This window comes from Mus pahari, chromosome 10 (genome assembly GCF_900095145.1).
Source record: "Mus pahari chromosome 10, PAHARI_EIJ_v1.1, whole genome shotgun sequence".
Lineage (NCBI taxonomy): Eukaryota > Metazoa > Chordata > Mammalia > Rodentia > Muridae > Mus > Mus pahari.
The window spans coordinates 59,033,775-59,052,452 of NC_034599.1; the positions used below are offsets into that span (position 1 = coordinate 59,033,775).

Below are 18,678 nucleotides of genomic sequence, written 5' to 3' on the forward strand. Positions count from 1 at the left end.
TTTCTGTATCCATTCTTCTATTGAGGGACATCTGGGTTCTTTCCAGCTTCTGGCTATTATAAATAAGGCTGCTATGAACATAGTGGAGCATGTGTCTTTATTACCAGTTGGAACATCTTCTGGGTATATGCCCAGGAGAAGTATTGCTGGATCTTCTGGTAGTACTATGTCCAGTTTTCTGAGGAACTGCCTGACTGATTTCCAGAGTGGTTGTACAAGCTTGCAATCCCACCAGCAATGGAGGAGTGTTCCTCTTTCTCCACATCCTCGTCAGCATCTGCTGTTGCCTTCTTTTGATCTTAGCCATTCTGACTGGTGTGAGATGGAATCTCAGCGTTGTTTTGATTTGCATTTCCCTGATGATTAAGGATGCTGGACATTTTTTCAGGTGTTTCTCAGCCATTCAGTATTCCTCAGTTGAGAATTCTCCAACATCACCTTCTTGAGAGATTCTCCCCCCCCCCCCGTGGCAGCAAGAAGGGTACACTGAAACATTATCTACCCAAGTCCCAAGTGGTCCCAAGTCCACACCCCCTCCTCAGGGTGCCCAGGACTGTGCTGAAGGTTGCATGTGAGGCCCAGGGGGAGCTGGGAGGATGAGGTCACCTCCCCCGATGCCACCCTTCTTCCTTGGGAAGGAGCCAGCTGGATGCCCAGGCCCAGTGCCAGGCTACTGCTGACTCCGTTGCTTTTGATCAGCTCAGCATTCTGGCCTGTGCCCTCCCTGTGGGATTACTGGGACTCTTTGTTGGGGTCAGGCCACAGACCACACCCCTGACTAGAGGATTCCATGCCTATAGGTGCTGCCTTGGGGGGAAGTGTGGGGCCCAGGAGTCATTCAGAGAGACCAGTAGCTGACAACAGTGGCCTTGGGGGTGTCAAGGGTTGAAGATCATCTTGGGTAAGCTGGTGGGCTTAATCAGAAAGAGGTGCCCAGTGGGAAGAGGTCTCTTTCTGACAGCTAAGGACAGAGGGCCCTAGATAGGGCGAGCTGAGGGTGCTCTGGGTTTTTGGGCTTCCCCAGCAGACTGGCACTTTCTGAGGCAGAGCTACTGGAGAGGTGTGGCCTGTACCATTCTGGCACACTCTGGTCAGAGTGGGAACCAATTGGAAGTTGGGCCCATTAGCTCAGCTCTTCTGCACATTGTTTAATGCAGGGTCCCACACACAGCTGCTGTGTGCCCAGACAAGCCGCTCTGTGGCCCCTATCCTTTCCTTCCTGGCCTATGTCCCTGAGCTGACAGGGGCTCTTAGGCATGGAGGAGGGTGGGGTGTCATGAAGCCAGTGTGGGTCATCATTCTTGGGTGGATCCTGCTGGTGCCCAGGGTAGGGACTGCCTGGAGAGGACCCCCAGAAGAGGCATCCTTCTACTATGGAACCTTTCCACCCGGTATGTCCATTCCTCCACTATTCTGTCCTTAGACTGTCTGTCTGTCTGTCTGTCTATCCATTTGTCGGTCTCTATTGGTCTTCCTACCTTGGCTGACTTGCGAAGGAATTGGAATTGGGTGATCTGGCTTCCTGTCTCATAGGATGGGCAAAACATCCATGTGAATGTTCTAGAAGGAAATTCCCTGGCAGAGAGGTGGAGGTCCAGGGTGGGAGGATTGTCTGTCCATCAGTGTGTCTGTACAGTGTTGAGAATCCAACTTAAAGCCTTGGCCATGCTAGGCAAGTACTTTGGTATTGAGCTATGAGCTACATACTCCAACCCAGAAACTTTTTTTTTTTGAGACAGGGTTTCTCTGTATAGCCCTAGCTGTCTTAGAACTCACTCTGTAGACCAGACTGGCCTCGAACTCAGAAATCCGCCTGCCTCTGCCTCCCGAGTGCTGGGATTAAAGGAGTGCTCCACCACGCCTGGCTCAGGAACTTTTTAAAAGTTACTAGAATTATAATTTATCAGTTAAGAATGTTTAATGTAGGACTAGAGAGATGGCTCAGTGGTTAAGAGCACTGACTGCTCTTCTGAAGGTCCTGAGTTCAAATCCCAGCACATGGCCACTCACAACCATCTGTAAGGAGATCTGATGCCCACATCAGTACACAAATTGATAAAAAATAAAAATCTAAAACAAGCTATTAATGTTTACAGACAATGGATGCTAATTAGAGCTGTAATTTCACATGAAAATGTTTTTAATTCTGTATCTTCTGTCTCCCTGTCCCCTACATTCCTATTCCAGGGAGCTGGGGCAGGTCACAGGGTGCCCTGAGCCTGGGCACCATAGAGTTCCCAATGTAGGTGAAGTTGGAGTTGTCCGGGCCTGATGTGGGATCTCTCTCTACAGGCTTCTCCTGGGGCGTGGGCAGTTCCGCCTACCAGACAGAAGGTGCGTGGGACCAGGATGGGAAAGGGCCCAGCATCTGGGATGCCTTCACACATGGCAAAAAGGGGCAGGTGCTAGGAGGTGACACAGCAGACACAGCCTGTGACAGCTACTATAAAGTTCAGGTGCATGAAGGGGGCTGTGTGTGCCATCCTGCCTGACAGGTGGGGAGTGGCGTATGGGGGCATCTCACCGACAATATCAACCTGATATTCTGCTAAACAATCTGTACCCAGCGCAGCCCAAGAGGGCGATGCAGTGGTGGATGAGGCTGGGAGTGCCAGGGTATAGGAAGAAGAAAAATGAGAAGAAGGAGAAGAAAAAGGAGCGAAAAAGAGGAGGAGGAGGAGAAAGTATAGGAAGAAGAAAAATGAGAAGGGCCAGCAACCAGGTGCCAAAAAGCCCAGTGACTTGGCCCCAGAACCTGCAGGAGGGCATGGGGCAACTCACTCTCAGATCCCCTGTTCTCCTTCAAGTTTACGGACAATCTTGCATGGACTTCTGTCTGTGAGCTCATTGCTGGTGTGGAGCATGAACTCGTAGTATCGTCACTTTAGAGGCCCCCAAGACTTGTCTCCTCCTCCCTCATAGCCCAGGTGGCCTAGCCCTGCTTCCCCACCCTCTCTACACAGGAGGACATTGCCCTGCTGAAGGAACTACACGTCAGCCACTACCGATTTTCCCTGTCTTGGCCGAGGCTCCTGCCCACGGGGGTCAGAGGTGAGTGATAACAGTCCCTCCCCAGGCTCTGTGGGGATCAGTGTCAGGTGAGGGTGACCAGCCCATCAGCATGGGCTCATCAGGTAACTGAGCTCCAGGTACATCGATGACATTCTTCTATGGCTCAAGACACTGGGCTACGGGTTCTTCAGCCTGCAGAAGGCCAGGAGACCCAAGAATGTTGTGCCCCAGAGGAAAGCCCGAGTTCTGTTTCACATGCAGCTGAACAGGTGAACAAGAGAGGAATCAAATTCTACAGCGATTTCATTGATGCTCTTCTGAAAAGCAACGTCACTTCCATTGTGACCTTGCACCACTGGGATCTGCCACAGGTGAGGGCTTGGTTCATCAGGAGGGAGCCTGGTGTGAGGACTTACAGTGTCCAAAAAATCGGCCAGAGCCTGGAGTCTGACTCTGGACAAAAAGATGTGGTGAGTGATTGCCTTAGCTTATTTGTGCTGTTCTGACAGAATGCCACAGCCTGGTGAAGTTAAAATCATTATTAGCTTGTTCTTAGTTCTGCAGTCCAAGGTCTAGGGACTGACTGGCCTGTGCTTCCAAAATGGTGTCTTGAACACTGCGTCCTCCAGGGGGCGCTGTGTCCCCACGAGGCAGAGACCGAGGGGAGAAAGGCAAGAACTAGCGTTGTCGTTTTACAGGATCCTGTTAGCGAGGAGGGTTCATAACATCCATGGGGCTGGAGAGATGGTTCATTGGACCGTCTTCAGCATCCACATAAAAAGCCAGGCATGGCGGGTAGGATGTGCCTGTAACCCTAGCATTTGGTGAGATGGCCGTCCAACGTAGCAGAATCAAATCCGTGACCTTCAGTCTCAAAAATAAATTGGAGAGTGATTAAGATACCTGAAGTTGATTCAGCCTCCACTCTCAGCACATATACACTTACAAAGCATTAGCTGGGAGGCCATGCTGCTTGTAGTAAATGGAGAGTGGGATCCTAATGTTTCCCAGAACACATTCGGCATAAGGAAAAGAGTCCTGTGTGTAAGCTGTTGGGTACTGAACCCAGGACCGTGTACCTGCTAGGCAAGCCCTCTACCCCTGAGCTAATGAAACGTAAACGCTTTTTGGACTCAGGTTTGGTGACACCGTGTATTCCACCAGTTTTGTTCAGTTGTTATTTCCTTTGTTTGAGGCAGAACCTCTTGCCCTCGTCCATAGCCACCACGCCCAGCCATATCCCAGAATGCTTCAGAAAATCGCCATCAACATTCAGGCAGTTTTCCTTCTTTCACCTGGGCCCCACAGAGGTCACAGCCAAGCCATTGGTATAATAACAACCTGTGACCTGTACCAGCCGGTGCTGGGTCCAGAGGTCTGTGGAGGGGTGGAGGAGAAGGTTGGGGGGGAAAGGTGGGTTATACTCCGGGCACAGAATAGTAAAAGGAGATGGGAAGGATGAAGGCTCCTGAGTGGGAGGGGCTTGCTGTGGGGCGGGATTGGAGGCTGGAGGCGTGGCCTGAGACCTCCAGCTGCCAGCTAAGGTGACTGGAAACTGGGTTGCAAAGCCAGTAAAGGCTTGTTAGCTGGGGCAGAGGACACAGCAGGCTTGCAGTTTTCCCACTATGGGCTGCTGCCATAGAGGTTTTTATTACCTCACACTAATAGCAGAGGCTCCAGGCAGTGCCCTGACTTCAGCAAGACCCTCCAAGTCCTCCCCAGCGCTCTCCTAACAGCGACAGGCCTCCTCCAGCTGTCACAATGAGTATTCTAGACGTTTCCCAGTCATCTCACCCGGGATCCACCCACCCAGACCTTAAGCTTGCTAAGTACTTGATGATCCTGAACTTTTTTTTTTTGAGATACGTTTTCAAAAACTCGTGGCTGGAACTCACTTTGTAAACCAGGCTGGCCTCAAACTCAGAGATCCACCTGCCTCTGCCTCCTGAGTGCCAAGATTAAAGGCATGCACCACCATTGCCAGGCTGAATCTCTGATCCTCCTGCTAGGGTGAGAGGCATGTGCCCCTATGCCTGGTTTACATCTTACATATCCAGTCTGTCAGCTTCCTCCTAAGCAGGCATTTCCACCTTCCTCTGATCCCTTCAGTTAGGCTTAAAGGATGCTTCCTTGCAGCAGAGGCTCTGTGCTCCCCTCCCCTCCATCTTTGCTTCCATTCTTACATTATAGTCACCCATGCTTTACCCAGAGACTTCACCAACCTACTCCATAGTCTCCCCAGGGCACCAGCCCCTCTCTCTGTTGACAGATGCTCCAGGTGACATATGGCGGGTGGCAGAATGTGAGTATGACCCGATACTTCAGGGACTATGCTGACCTATGTTTTGAGGTCTTTGGGGACCGAGTGAAACATTGGCTCACATTCAGTGATCCTCGGGTAAGTAGAGCCTCTTCTTCATATGGGGAGACAGGGATGTACCCTGCTGTCTCTCCCGATCCTGGGGTCCCCATTGCTGTCTCTGCAGACAATGGTAGAAAAAGGTTATGAGACCAGTCTCCACGCACCAGGCCTGAGGCTCCAGGGCACTGGCCTGTATGTGGCTGCACACCATATCATTAAGGTAAGCCCAGATCCTTCCGGGGTGAAGGTTAGGCTCCAGGCGGGGTCATTGTCTCAGGGGTCACACTGATCCTCTACCACATTAGTATGTGCCCTCAGTGTCATGGCAGAGGTTCTGCAGTGGGTACTGTTTATGATCTTAGCAAGAGGATAGGGGCAGACATTTGGAAACTTTATAAACTCAGTGAGGAATCACCGGTGAAGGGAAGGGGGTACGGGGCAGTAGATAAAAGGGTAGAAGGAGGGAACCAGAGGATGTGAAGAGCAGCGGGAAGGATCAGGGCAGTCATTGGTCAAGGCCTGCGATTTTGGAAGGAAGAGGGAAGGACAATTTGGAAGCATCAAGGAAGCAAGGCAGAACCATCCTTTTCCAGCTTAAGGTACCTGGGCCAGGGGAGGGGGTTGGTGTCTGCTTGATGACTTACAGTGGAAATCTTCAGGGCTGCCAATTGGTGATCAGAGTATGGGTGGGAAGGAGGCGTTCAGAGAAGGTGCTTAGCATATACGGAAGGCCGAGGGGGAGCAGAGACAGTGGCTTGCCTACAAGACACGGGTGGAGTGGTGTTGGGGGTGCAAAGTCTGGCGGTACTCATCCCAGTGGACACTTGGCTGGCGGGATTATCTGTTCTAGCTGGAAGGATAAACTATGGCGACACACTGACCTGCACTCATGCCTGGGAAAAGACTCACATTTCTCTTACATTTTTTAAAAACTGACTGGCCTCGAACTCAGATTCAGGGTTTCTCTGTATAGCTCTGGCTGTCCTGGAGCTCACTCTGTAGACCAGGCTGGCCTGGAACTCAGAAATCCGCCTGCCTCTGCCTCCCAAGTGCTGGGATTAAAGGCGTGCGCCACCACAGCCGGTGGCATTCTTATTCAAAGCACCACACTATTGCTGTGATAAAACTCCGTGGCCAAAAGCAACTTAAGCAGGGCAGGAACCTGGTGGCAGAAGCTGATGCAGAGGCCATGGAGAGGTGCTACTTACTGGCTTGCTTCCCATGGCTTGCTCAGTCTGCTTTCTTACAGAACCTAGGACCACCACCCCACAGGTGGCCCCACTCACAAAGGGCCAGGCCCTCCCTCATCACTCACTAATTAAAATGCCCTGCAGGCTTGCCTAAACTGGCTCTCTTGGAAACCTTTTCTTGGCTGAGGTTCCCTCTTCTCTGATGACAGCAGCCAGTGTCAAGTTGACAGAAAGCTAGCCAGGAAACTGGGTGTGTTGAAGCATGCTTGTAACTCTAGCACTGTGGCGGCTGGCACAAGGAGGATTCTTGGAGCCTGCTGGCTGGAATACAGCCTACTGGGAGACCAAGGTGGATGGCTCGTGAGGAACAACACTCAAGGCTGACCCCTGGCCTTCTCTCTCTCTCTCTCTCTCTCTCTCTCTCTCTCTCTCTCTCTCCCTCTCTCTCTCTCTCACACACACACACACACTCAAAGCAGGAAGAGAACACTGAGAAACAAAGGCTTTCTGGGAGTGAGAAGGAATGCTTTGCAGCCTGAAATATTTGGATTTTCACAAGAATGAGTCTGAAACTTTAGCGAATGTCAGATACAACATTCATTTTTTTAAAACACAGGTTGCAGTTGGGCTCGGGGTAACACCCCTGTAATCTAGCATTGGGGAAGGTGGAGCCAGGAGGACTAAGACTCCAAAGCCAGCTTTCAGTACAGGGCAAGTGTGAGGACAGTCAAGGTTCCATGAGACCTTGCCTCAAAACAAAACAAAGTGCACAGGTTGCTGGGCCCTGCTCTTAGAGCCTGCTTCAGCAGGTCCTCAGGAAGGGCCTCGGGAGCTCACACTTCCACCGAGTCCTCAGCACTGCCTTTCCAGGGACCTGCAGGAACAATTTAGAGACAGGCTAGGGATCGTTCAGTTGGAAGAACACTTATTTGGCATGGGCAAACCCCAGGTGTTAGTCCCTAGTCTCAGGGTGGGGCAGCAATAGCGGTAGCACACAAAATGGGTTCTGCCACTTTTATAAGATGCTTCCTCCACAGTAAAGGGGAAGCCATGCTTCTGGAAGTCAGAGGGAGGGGGTCGGGTCTGTGGTATTTGAGTCTGGATTCAAGAACATGGGAAGTTTGAAGTTGGAGTGCTAGTGTTTGAAGGCAAGAAAGGCCACTCCCTGGTGAGCAAGACAGCTCAGCATGTGGGTGATATGGTGGAAGGGGAGAATCTATTCCACAAGTTGTCCTCTGCCCCTACTGCCACACATAAACAAACGAGAGGAAGAAGGGAAACAGAGGCAGAGCAATGGATGACCTGGGTTCATTCATGGATTCCTTCTTCTAGGCCCACGCCCAGGCTTGGCATTCTTATAACGACACGTGGCGCAGCAAACAACAGGGTGAGCTGGGACCCTCAGGCTCAGACCCTTACCCAGAGGAGCCATATCCTGCCTCTCCCTACCTTGACTTCCTTCCTTTAAGGCCTAGTAGGGATCTCACTGAACTGTGACTGGGGGGAACCTGTGGACATCGACAACCCCGATGATATTGAGGCTGCTGAGCGATACCTACAGTTCTGTCTCGGTTGGTTTGCCAACCCTATTTACGCTGGTGACTACCCCCAAGTAATGAAGGACCACATTGGTGAGCTGAGTCCTGTTTTTGTTTTTTTTGTTTCAATTCTTTTGGCACGCGTGTTCATGTATGTGCAGGAGTATGTGTTCAGGTGTGCATACACACGTATGCAGTATGCACACACATGCTTGTGAAAATCAGAGGACAATCTCCTTACCTGATCCTCTGTCATCAACCACCTTGTGTTTTGAGACAGGTTCTCTCACTGGGGTGGAGCTTGCCCAGAAAGCAGAGCTAACTAGCCAGTGCGCTACAGGAATCCACCGGACTCTGCCTTTCTAGTGCTGGAATTCAAGCATGTGCCACCATGCTCAGCTAGTGTTGTGTGTGTGTATGTGTGTACATGCCAAGGCACAAGAGTGGAAGTCCTAGAGTTGGGGTCCAGGAGATGAACTCTGGTTGACAGGTTTGCACATCAAACATCTTTGTCTGCTGAGCCACCCCAACAGCCCACACCCTGGGCTTTTTGTTTTGTAAACAAGGGGCTGGGGAGTCAAGGCCTCTTGCTTACAAGGCAAGCTTTTACCAACAGAGCTATTTCCCCAGCCCTGAACTTTTAAAAATAGTACATATAAAAAAAAAATAGTACATATTTAGTGGGCTGTGTGCTGTACACAGACATTTCCGTTAGGTTAGACAGATGTTGTTTATCATTGCTTTATGATGGAAATTCTGAAACCCCTTTCTTATTACCCACAGTTGCTCTGCAGGCAACTGCATAGCCAGAGCCTCCTGCCCCTATTAACCCGTGGCATCACAGTCCCTAAAGCACCTTTATGACAGAAGCTCCAGGTTTAATTCCAGGAGTTCTCCTGCCTCTGAAAAGAGAGCAACAGGGTGGGGGTGGGGTGGGGTGGGAGGCTATCTTCTTACTTCAGCATCTTTAGTCATCAGAAAAATGAAAATTAAAACAGCTTTGAGAGTCCATCTCACTTAAAGTCAGAATGGCTATCAAGAAAAGAGACATCAGCTAGGACTTGGAAGAGGAGAGCCTTCATTCACTGCAGACAGCAATAAAAACTGGTACAGCCAGCCACTATGGAAATCTATGTGCTTTCCCTAAATACAAGACAAAAGCCAGGTATGGTGGCGCACGCCTTTAATCCCAGCACTTGGGAGGCAGAGGCAGGTGGATTTCTGAGTTCGAGGCCAGCCTGGTCTACAAAGTGAGTTCCAGGACAGCCAGGGCTACACAGAGAAACCCTGTCTCAAAAAACCAAAAAAGGGCTGGTGAGATGGCTCAGTGGGTAAGAGCACCAACTGCTCTTCCAGAGGTCCCAAGTTCAAATTCCAGCAACCATATGGTGGCTCACAACCATCTGTAACAAGATCTGATGTCCTCTTCTGGAGTGTCTGAAGTCAGCTACAGTGTAATTACATATAATAAATAAATAAATCTTAAAAAAAAAAAAAAGACAAAATTTAAAAACAACTAAAAATAAGGCCGGAGATGGCTCAGTGAGTAAAAAAGCACTTGCTACCCAAACTTGATGACCTAAAATGAATTCCATTTCCCAGGACCTACATGGTAGAAAGAGAGAACAGGTTCCTCTGGTTGTCATGACTCTTGTAGTTCATATAAGTCAGAATTAGAAAGATAAACATGGGGGCTGGTGAGATGGCTCAGTAGGTAAGAGCACCCGACTGCTCTTCCGAAGGTCCAGAGTTCAAATCCCAGCAACCACGTGGTGGCTCACTACCATCCATAACAAGATCTAACACCCTCTTCTGGAGTGTCTGAAGACAGCTACAGTGTACTTAAATATAATAAATAAATAAATCTTTAAAAAAAAAAAAAGAAAGATAAACATGCATGTTTTCTCTCAAAGGAATAATTTAAATTCAAGTGGTGTGTGTTTATGTGTTTTTAGGAGGATACTTCAAGAATGGAGGAAGACACCTTTTCCTCTCTCCCCGTTTTCTTTTTTTTTTTTCGAGACAGGGTTTCTCTGTGTAGCCCTGGCTGTCCTGAAACTTATCTGTAGACCAGGCTGGCCTCAAACTCAGAAATCTGCTTGCCTCTGCCTCCCAAGTGCTGGGATTAAAGGCATGCATCACCACTGCCCCGCTTTCTTTTGGTTTTTCAAGACGGGGGTTTCTCTATGTAGTAGCCCCACCTGTCCTGGAACTCCCTTTGTAGACCAGGCTGGCCTCAAGTCACAAAGATCCACCTGTCTCTGCCTCTCGAATACTGGCATTAAAGACTTGCACATCATGCCCAGCAAGGGAGAGCTCTTAAAGGAACAGGAAGGGAGAATGAGAGAGAGTACAAGAATACGTATGGAAGAGGGGACAGATGGAGAGAGGACAAACAAGGCCAGAGCCTAACACCCATGTATAGAAAAGCTATCACAAAACCCATTACTTTGTATGCTAACTTAAAAACTTTTCAGCCCGGGTGTGGCAGCACACGCCTTTAATCCCAGCACTCGGGAGACAGGCAGGCGGTTTTCTGAGTCCGAGGCCAGCCTGGTCTACAAAGTGAGTTCCAGGACAGCCAGGGCTATACAGAGAAACCCTGTCTCGAAAAACCAAAAAATAAATAAATAAATAAATAAATAAAATCAAACCTTCAGTGTGACTGGATTTAGCCATATTTTAGCATTTTAACCCATCTGGCAGTAAAGGGAACAGTGCCCAATGGTTTTTCTAGATACTGAACTTGATGGACAGCAATAACATGCTGATTTTTTTTTTTTTTTTTTCCGAGACAGGGTTTCTCTATATAGCCCTGGCTGTCCTGGAACTCACTCTGTAGACCAGGCTGGCCTTGAACTCAGAAATCCACCTGTCTCTGCCTCTGCTTCCTGAGTGCTGGGATTAAAGGTGTGTGCCCCATTACCTGACTTTAGTGTTATTTTAAGCCTGAGAGAAACAGCAATGAACAAAATACTGTCCTCACCCTCTCAAAAGGCATCATTCTTTCCTTGATTTATTTTATGTGCACTGGTATTTTGGGTGCATATATATCTGTGTGAGTGTCAGAATTTCTGGAACTAGAGTTCCAGACAGTTGTAAACTCCCATGTGAATGCTGGGGTTTGACCCTGGGTCTTTGAAAAAGTAGCCAGCACTCTTAACCACTGAGCCATCTCTCTAGGCCCCTGTCTAATTTTCCAGACAGGGTTTTTCTGTGTAGCCTTGACTGTCCTGGAACTCACTCTGTAGACCAGACCTCAAACTCAAGAGATCTGCCTGCCTCTGCCTCCCAAGTGCTGGGATTAAAGGCTTAATTTTGCCAGGCAGTAGTGGCACACACCTTTAATCCCAGCACTTGGGAGGCAGAGGCAGGCCTTGTCTACAGAGTTCCAGGACAGCCAGAGCTACACAGAGAAATCCTGTCTCAAGAAAAAAAAAGGGGGGGCATAATTTCTTATGCAGTGGGTTTAAAAAGGATCCAAAATACAGGGGGCTGGAGAGATGGCCCAGTGGTCAAGAGCACTGACTGCTTTTCCAGAGGCCCTGAGTTCAACTCCCAGCATCCTCCACATGGTAGCTCACAACCATCTGTAATGGGATCCGATGCTGATGCTCTCTTCTGGTGTGTCTGAAGACAGCTACAGAACTTATATACATAAATAAATAAATCTTTAAAAAAAAAAAAAGAAACCCAAAATATAGAATACACTAATGTTTCTGAAACCCATTTTTCTGCATAAAGGCAATCAAAGAAATTTCTTTTTGGTATTTTTTTGAGACAGGGTTTCACTGTATAGCCCTGGCTGTCCTGGATCTCATTCTATAGACCAGGCTGGCCTCGAACTCAGAAATCTGCATGCCTCTGTCTCCCAAGTGCTGGGATTAAAGGTGTGTGCCACCACCACCCAGGTACTTCTTGTTTTAATATTGTTCTTTAATGTGGGGTCAAAGCAGGTGGTGCAGAAACCCCAATTGAGCTACCTTTCGTACTTTGTATGACCATGCACCAGTGTCCCCACATGCATAAATAAGTAGGCCATAGTCTACAGATTATAAACTATAGTTCACCAAATCAAAGTAACTGCAACATGGCTGTAATAAGGATTTGCTGACTAGCCTGTGAGCTGCATGAGAACATATCCATGCCTATCTACCTCAGTTACCAGATAACTCAGCGGACAAATCCAAGTGAGTCGCATGAAGGTCTTCCATTGATTGGTGGATATAACACTTAGCTCTCAAAGATTAAACCAGGCAACAATTATTAAATAATTTAACATTTTAGTAAATTTTTGTGTTTACAAAGAAATATTAGAATTACCATTAGAAATTATAATATATGAGGATAAAGGTATATTGAGAATAACAAACTCAAAAAGCTGAAAATGTTTCCCAAGGATTCTTTTTTTCTTTTCTTTTGAGACAGGGTTTCTCTGTGTAGCTGTGGCTTTTCTGGAACTTGCTCTGTAGACCAGGCTGCCTCTGCCTCCTCAGTGCTGGGATTAAAGATGTGTACTGCCACACCCAGTTCAAAAGATTTGGACTAAAACCTAGAGAACCCACGGAATATAAGTGCAAATCTTTTGAGATTAATGCAATGCCAGCATAAATATTAACCATACTCAAGCTTAATAAAATACCAGTGAAATAAACAAAGTTAGGCACCCCCCAGATTTTCTGTTACATTTCCAGCTCTGATGTAAGTTTTGTGTGATGGTAAGGTTTCCCAAAAGGTGTGTGCATACCAAGTGAACATGATGCCTTTGTCCCATGGCTCCAAAACTCCATTTCAAAATGTTTGATTTACTGGTTTACTTTTACAATCAATAAGAAAAATTAGAAACACAGTGGCCCATCTCCTTTAGCTTTTGTTTCAAAACACAGCTCACTTGTGGTGGATGTATCTGTCCCTTTCAGAGCCCTTGCTTAGGCACAGTCACGTGGTTTTAGAGATTGTGGTCCCCACAGTCTGTGCCCTCTCCATCCTCACTGCTGCCCTGATGCTGACACTTCTCCTCAGGAGACGCGACTGAGATGAGACCTCCTTTCCACCTTCATCTGTCAGAACATCTCTTCAGGATCACTCTTCTTTTCTTCTGCAAAAGTTCATGTGATGTCTATTTTTTAGGCTCTGAAAATTAACTCATTATTTTTCCCCTTTTTGTTTTGTGCTGGGATTTAGGAATAAGAAAATAAAAATAAGCATAAATAAAATGAAAGAAACCTGTCGTCTCAACTCTCCTGACGTCAGAGTTAATATTTGCTACCTATCATTCAAGCACCTCGTTTTTCAAAATTAGAAAACATGGTGTATAGATTTATAACTTGATGATTTTTCATTTGTCTGGAAAAATTACTTTAATGTACAAATGACTGTCACTGAGCACTGCCATATCTTAGGGACATTATCAGCCTAAACCCCTTTCAGGCTGTAGACTATTAGCTAACAGGTAAGCAGCAAGTGGGTGGGACATGTGCTTCCCGAGGGAGACCATGAGTGATAGCCACTGCACTGTGGCTAGCAAAGGGACTCTGCATACCATGCTATGGTGGCAAACCAAACAAAGTTGTTTTTTTCTTTTAAATTTAAACTAAAGCCAGGTGTGGTAGCACATGCCTTTGATACCAGCACTCAGGAGGCAGAGGCAGAGAGGCAGATCTCTGTGAGTTCATGGTTAGCTTGATCTACATAGTGAGCTCCAGGACTACATAGATCCTGTCAAAACAAAAAAACCAGAAACATTAAAGTTCATTTTATTTTTTCAATTATGATAAAATTAATCTCCATTTACCAGAGGGCAAATGAGGCTTAAGGGGGAATGGTAAGATCAGGCATTTTACTCATTATTTAATTCTATTTATTTTTATGAAACAAACAAATGAACAAAGAGGCCAGATAGGGTTACACAGTCAGATTTTTGTCTCAGAAACAAAACAAAACAAAACCCAAAAGTAAGAGGATTTTCCATCAATCCTTTTAGCTAACATCAACTCAAAGTAAGATGATTTTATTTTTTAGGTTTATAGAAACAGGATTTCTCTGTGTAGCTCTGGCTGTCCTAGAACTCCCTCTTTAGACCAGGCCGGCCCAAAACTCAGAGATCCGTCTGTCTCTGTGTCCTCAGTGTTGAGACTAAAGGCATGCACAACCACTGCTCAGTGGTGTTTTGATTTTGATTTTAAAAATCAAGTATTTTTTAAAAAGGAGTTTACATTTAGGGCTCAGTGAAATTTGGCTGAGGAAAACTGTTCATTAACAAAACTTTGCTTTTCATGTCAAGTTGAGGGTCTGTTTACAATTTTTTCTTTTATCAATGATTTTGAAATCAAACTACAGATTAAAAATTTCTTTGACTCTAGAGTTAAGTAGATCTATTAAGTGGCCAGCCAAAGGTACAAAGAAGTCAAGTAAGAACCTGGTAGGCCATTCAGGGATGGCTGGGAACAGTTATAGTTCTGATGGGTGGATGTGGTACTGACAATGCAGAACTAGCTAAGACAGAGGGACTCATCACAACGTACCGGAGAGAAGACACCTCGTAAGGACCTGCAGCGCGCATTACTTGAAGTGTACCTGGCTGCAGGTAAGCAAGTTAATGAAGGCTGCCCTTTCTTCCAGACTACCATTCAGTGTCAGCTCAGGAAACTCTGCAAGCAGAAAGACAATGAGGCTAGTCAGAGCTCTCACCTGACTTCACCACAACACAGCAGTTGAGTGAGGAATGTGGATGGCACCTGACTTCCACTTGAAAAGGATCTGTTTGGCCAAACTCATCTGGGGCAATTATTTATACAGCATACCCTCCTGATGTTTAAGCTTTGATTAAACAACATTCAAAGTATAGTAAAAAACAAAAACAAACAAGAGCTACGTTCCCTCAGGAAACAACTACATTAATTTTTGCATCACCACTTAAGGATCAACAAGTGTCTTTTCTGAATCATGCTGTAACATAATTTTAGAGAAGAAATTCTTAGCATTTACAGCCTCCCCAACCCCTTTATAGTTTTTTTTTTTAAAAAAGATTTATTTATTTATTATATGTAAGTACACTGTAGCTGTCTTCAGACACCCCAGAAGAAGGCATCAGATCTTGTTACAGATGGTTATGAGCCACCATGTGGTTGCTGGGATTTGAACTCCGGACCTTCGGAAGAGCAGTCGGGTGCTCTTACCCACTGAGCCATCTCACCAGCCCCCCTTTATAGTTTTTTAAGACAGGGTTTCTCTGTATAGCCTTGATTGTCCTGAAACTTGCTAAATAGACCTGGCTGGCCTTAAACTCACAGAAATCCACCTGCTTCTCCCTCCCAAGTACTGGAATCAAAAGTGTGTGCCACAATTCCCAGGCAGAATTTACAGCCTTACAGCTAAATGTACTCATTTCTCTTCCCGCTCAAAGAATGAATACTGTGCTTCAAAGAAACAGCCAGTTAGCATTTGGAGGGATTGGGCCCACTTCCTTTGTGATTTCCATGTTTTTATCATTACTACTGTCATTTGCCAAGCACCCACTGCCCACTGGTGGACCGCTGTCTAGTGGACACTTGATTTTCTACCCCATTCCTTCCAAATATTATTCTCTATTCCACGGCAGGTGAAAGTGTGCTCGTTCTGAGTCTGTCTCCCTGCTCTAAAAGACAACTGTCTTACTTAAGAGGAAAATGCTATTACATATCTTGAAAGTTAGGTTTGACTTAAAAACATCTAATCTCTTAAATGTTTACCTTTTGTTGGTTTATTTGTTTAATTTTGGTGAGGATGAGACTGTCCCATGTAAGCTAGGCTGGCCTTAATTTAAACTTATTATGTAGCCAAGGATGACCTGATCTTCTGAGGTCCTACATCTGCTTCTCAAGTTCTGGGGCTACAAGTATGCATTACTATATCAAGCTATAACTGTAGTTAAAAAGAATAAATAAGTAAATAAATAATCTCATTCTGTAGTTTAGGCTAGCCTAGAGTCTTGAAACTCACTATAAAACCCAGGCTTGTACACCTGGCTGACTTTGTTGCTACTGTTCCTGAATTTCTTTCTTTCTTCTTTTTTTTCTTTTTTCTTTTGGTTTTTCGAGACACGGTTTCTCTGTATAGAATTCACTCTGAAGACCAGGCTGGCCTCGAACTCAGAAATCCGCCTGCCTCTGCCTCCCGAGTGCTGGAATTAAAGGTGCGCGCCACCATGCCCGGCCTGCAGCTTGTGCTCTTAACCACTGAGCCATCTCCCCAGCCCTGCACTTTTTACTTTTGAGATGACCTCTGAATTTCCTTTTGGGTAAACTGTTCATGATTCTCCCACTGTTTTTAAGTGCATGTGTACACATGCATGTATGCATGTTTTCGGTTTTTTTTTTTAATAGATTTTTTAAAAGATTTATTTATCATATGTAAGTACACTGTAGCTATCTTCAGACGCCCCAGAAGAGGGCATCAGATCTCATTACGGATGGTTGTGAACCACTATGTGGTTGCTGGGATTTGAATTCAGGACCTTTGGAAGAACAGTCAGTGCTTAGCCACTGAGCCATCTCTCCAGCCCCGCATGTTTTGGTTTTTAAGACAGGGTCTCTATGTGTAGCCCCGGCTGTCCTGGAACATGTTTTGTAGTCAAGGCTGGCCTCAAACAGAGATCTATCTGCTTCTGCCTCAAGTACTTGCACAGATTTATTTGTAGTATACTAGGACACGTTACTCTTTTGAACACATGCCATAAATATGATTTTCTAGTTTACTATGTCTGTTGCTCGGCCTTTGAGCTTTTTTTTTTAAATACATATATACAGAATTTTTCTCTTTTTTTATATACCTGGAATTTAAAAAAGGATTATTATGTTTAAAATTGTGTGTGCATATGATGGTGCCCACAAAAAACAGAAGAGGGCACTGAATCTTTTGCAACCGGAGTTATAAATAGCTTTGAATTACTTGATGTGGATGCTAGGAACTGAACCTAAGTATTCTGCAAGATCACCTCTGAGCCATCTCTCCAACACCCACATAGCTGACTTTAATCCCCTTTAGATTTTAAGTTGTAATCATACTTAAAACACATGGCATGGGGGCTGGAGAGATGGCTCAGCCGTTAAGAGCACTGGCTGCTTGGGTCCTGAGTTCATTTCCCAGCACCCACATGGTGGCTGACAACCATCTGTAATGGGATCTGATGCTCTCTGGTTATGTCAGAAGCAATAGTGTACTTATATACACAAAATAAATATGAAAAAAACAAACAAACAAACAAAAAAAAACCAAACCAAACCAACCAACCAACAAACCACATGCCATGATTTTAACTGATGGCTTCCAGGAAAAATTCTTTCAGTTTAATGATTTCTGCATGTTTATCTATCTGTGACAGATAGAATCACCTGGGAAATAGGAGTGGGCATGTTGTAGGGTTTTGTCTTAATTGTGTTAACTGAAGTGTTACGACTTGCCCAGTATAGACAGACCATCATCCCTGGGCCGGGCACTCTGGACAGCTTTAAAGTGGGGAAGTAAGCTGACATGAGCACTGCCTTCTTCTGCTGACTAAGGGATTTCTATCAACAGCTACTCAAGCTCCTTCTGCTTTGACTTCCTTACCACGGTGGGTGGTGATCTGTGAGAGGAAATAAAACCATTGACCCTTCATTGCTTTTGTCAGAGAATTTTATCACAGTAACGGGAAAAGAAACCAAGATATAAATCAGTACCAAAAGTAGGGTGGAAATTATATGGTGACAGGGACCACGTGGTGGTAGAGATGTCTTGGTTGGTATTGATTTCAAATTGTTAGAATCTAGAATCATTTGGGAGATGGGCATCTGAGCGTGTCTATGAGAGGTGTTCTTGTGTTAAGTGATGTGGGTCGACCTACCTTGGACAGGGACCCTGGATGGTGTGAGTGGAGTGAGGGAACTCAGGAACCCCATGCACTCACCCTCTGCTCTCTGCTTCCTGAGTGTGAGCACAGTACAACTGGCTGCTTGCTTTAAGCTCCTGATGCCTTGAAGACAGAATCAGATCCCATTACAGATGGTTGTGAGTCACCATGTAGTTGCTGGGAATTGAACTCAGGACCTCTAGAAAAGCAGTCAGTGCTCTTAACCACTGAGCCAGCCTCAGCAAAGGTTCTTTTATCCAGAATAATAAGAAAAAGCACTCACAAGTGATTATTATACTTTGAATTTTTCTAAAACTCACAATGGCACAAAAGTCAGATTTTCTTTTAAAGTCTGTTTTATACCTACAGTTCAGGAAAAGACCTGTGTAACAATGACTCCTCCCATAAAGATTTAATGACTACATATCATCTTTACCAGGCCTGTGGAAACTGGAATGGTCTACAGGGGAGCTGTCACTCAGCTGCCACACTGTTTTCACCTTCTTCTGACTACTGATGAGCTCCACTCGCCATTTCTGAGGCTTCTCACTGAAGAAAAAAATACCAAAAGAAAATTAAAATGAATAAATAAGTAAACTACTAATAAGCAAACAGTAGCTGTCTCCTTCCTTCCTTCCTTCCTTCCTTCCTTCCTTCCTTCCTTCCTTCCTTCCTTCCCTCCCTCCCTCCCTCCCTCCCCTCCCTCCC

General features: G+C 46.0%; 2 protein-coding genes across 3 annotated transcripts in view; one reads left to right on the top strand and one right to left on the bottom strand.

Moving 5' to 3' along the window:
* The first annotated feature begins 1,276 nt into the window (after positions 1-1,276).
* On the top strand, positions 1,277-13,137 carry Lctl (lactase like). Its single transcript, XM_029543582.1, has 9 exons — positions 1,277-1,391; positions 2,293-2,456; positions 2,964-3,051; positions 3,274-3,383; positions 5,282-5,410; positions 5,499-5,594; positions 7,897-7,951; positions 8,034-8,195; positions 13,022-13,137. Exons 1-9 carry the CDS (start codon positions 1,277-1,279, stop codon positions 13,135-13,137), a joined length of 1,035 nt encoding a protein of 344 aa, XP_029399442.1.
* Zwilch (zwilch kinetochore protein) overlaps positions 12,366-18,678 on the bottom strand; it is a 37,170-nt gene continuing 30,857 nt past the window's right edge. The window contains exons 17-19 of one of the 2 annotated variants that reach the window (XM_021207034.1): positions 18,407-18,519; positions 14,627-14,752; positions 12,366-13,275 (exon numbers count right to left, since the gene is read on the bottom strand). In XM_021207034.1, the coding sequence (XP_021062693.1) occupies positions 14,664-14,752; positions 18,407-18,519 (202 nt within the window). In that variant the 3' untranslated portion in view covers positions 12,366-13,275; positions 14,627-14,663. The remainder of the gene's footprint in view (positions 13,276-14,626; positions 14,753-18,406; positions 18,520-18,678) is intronic. The other variant, XM_029543324.1, reaches the window with a different exon arrangement.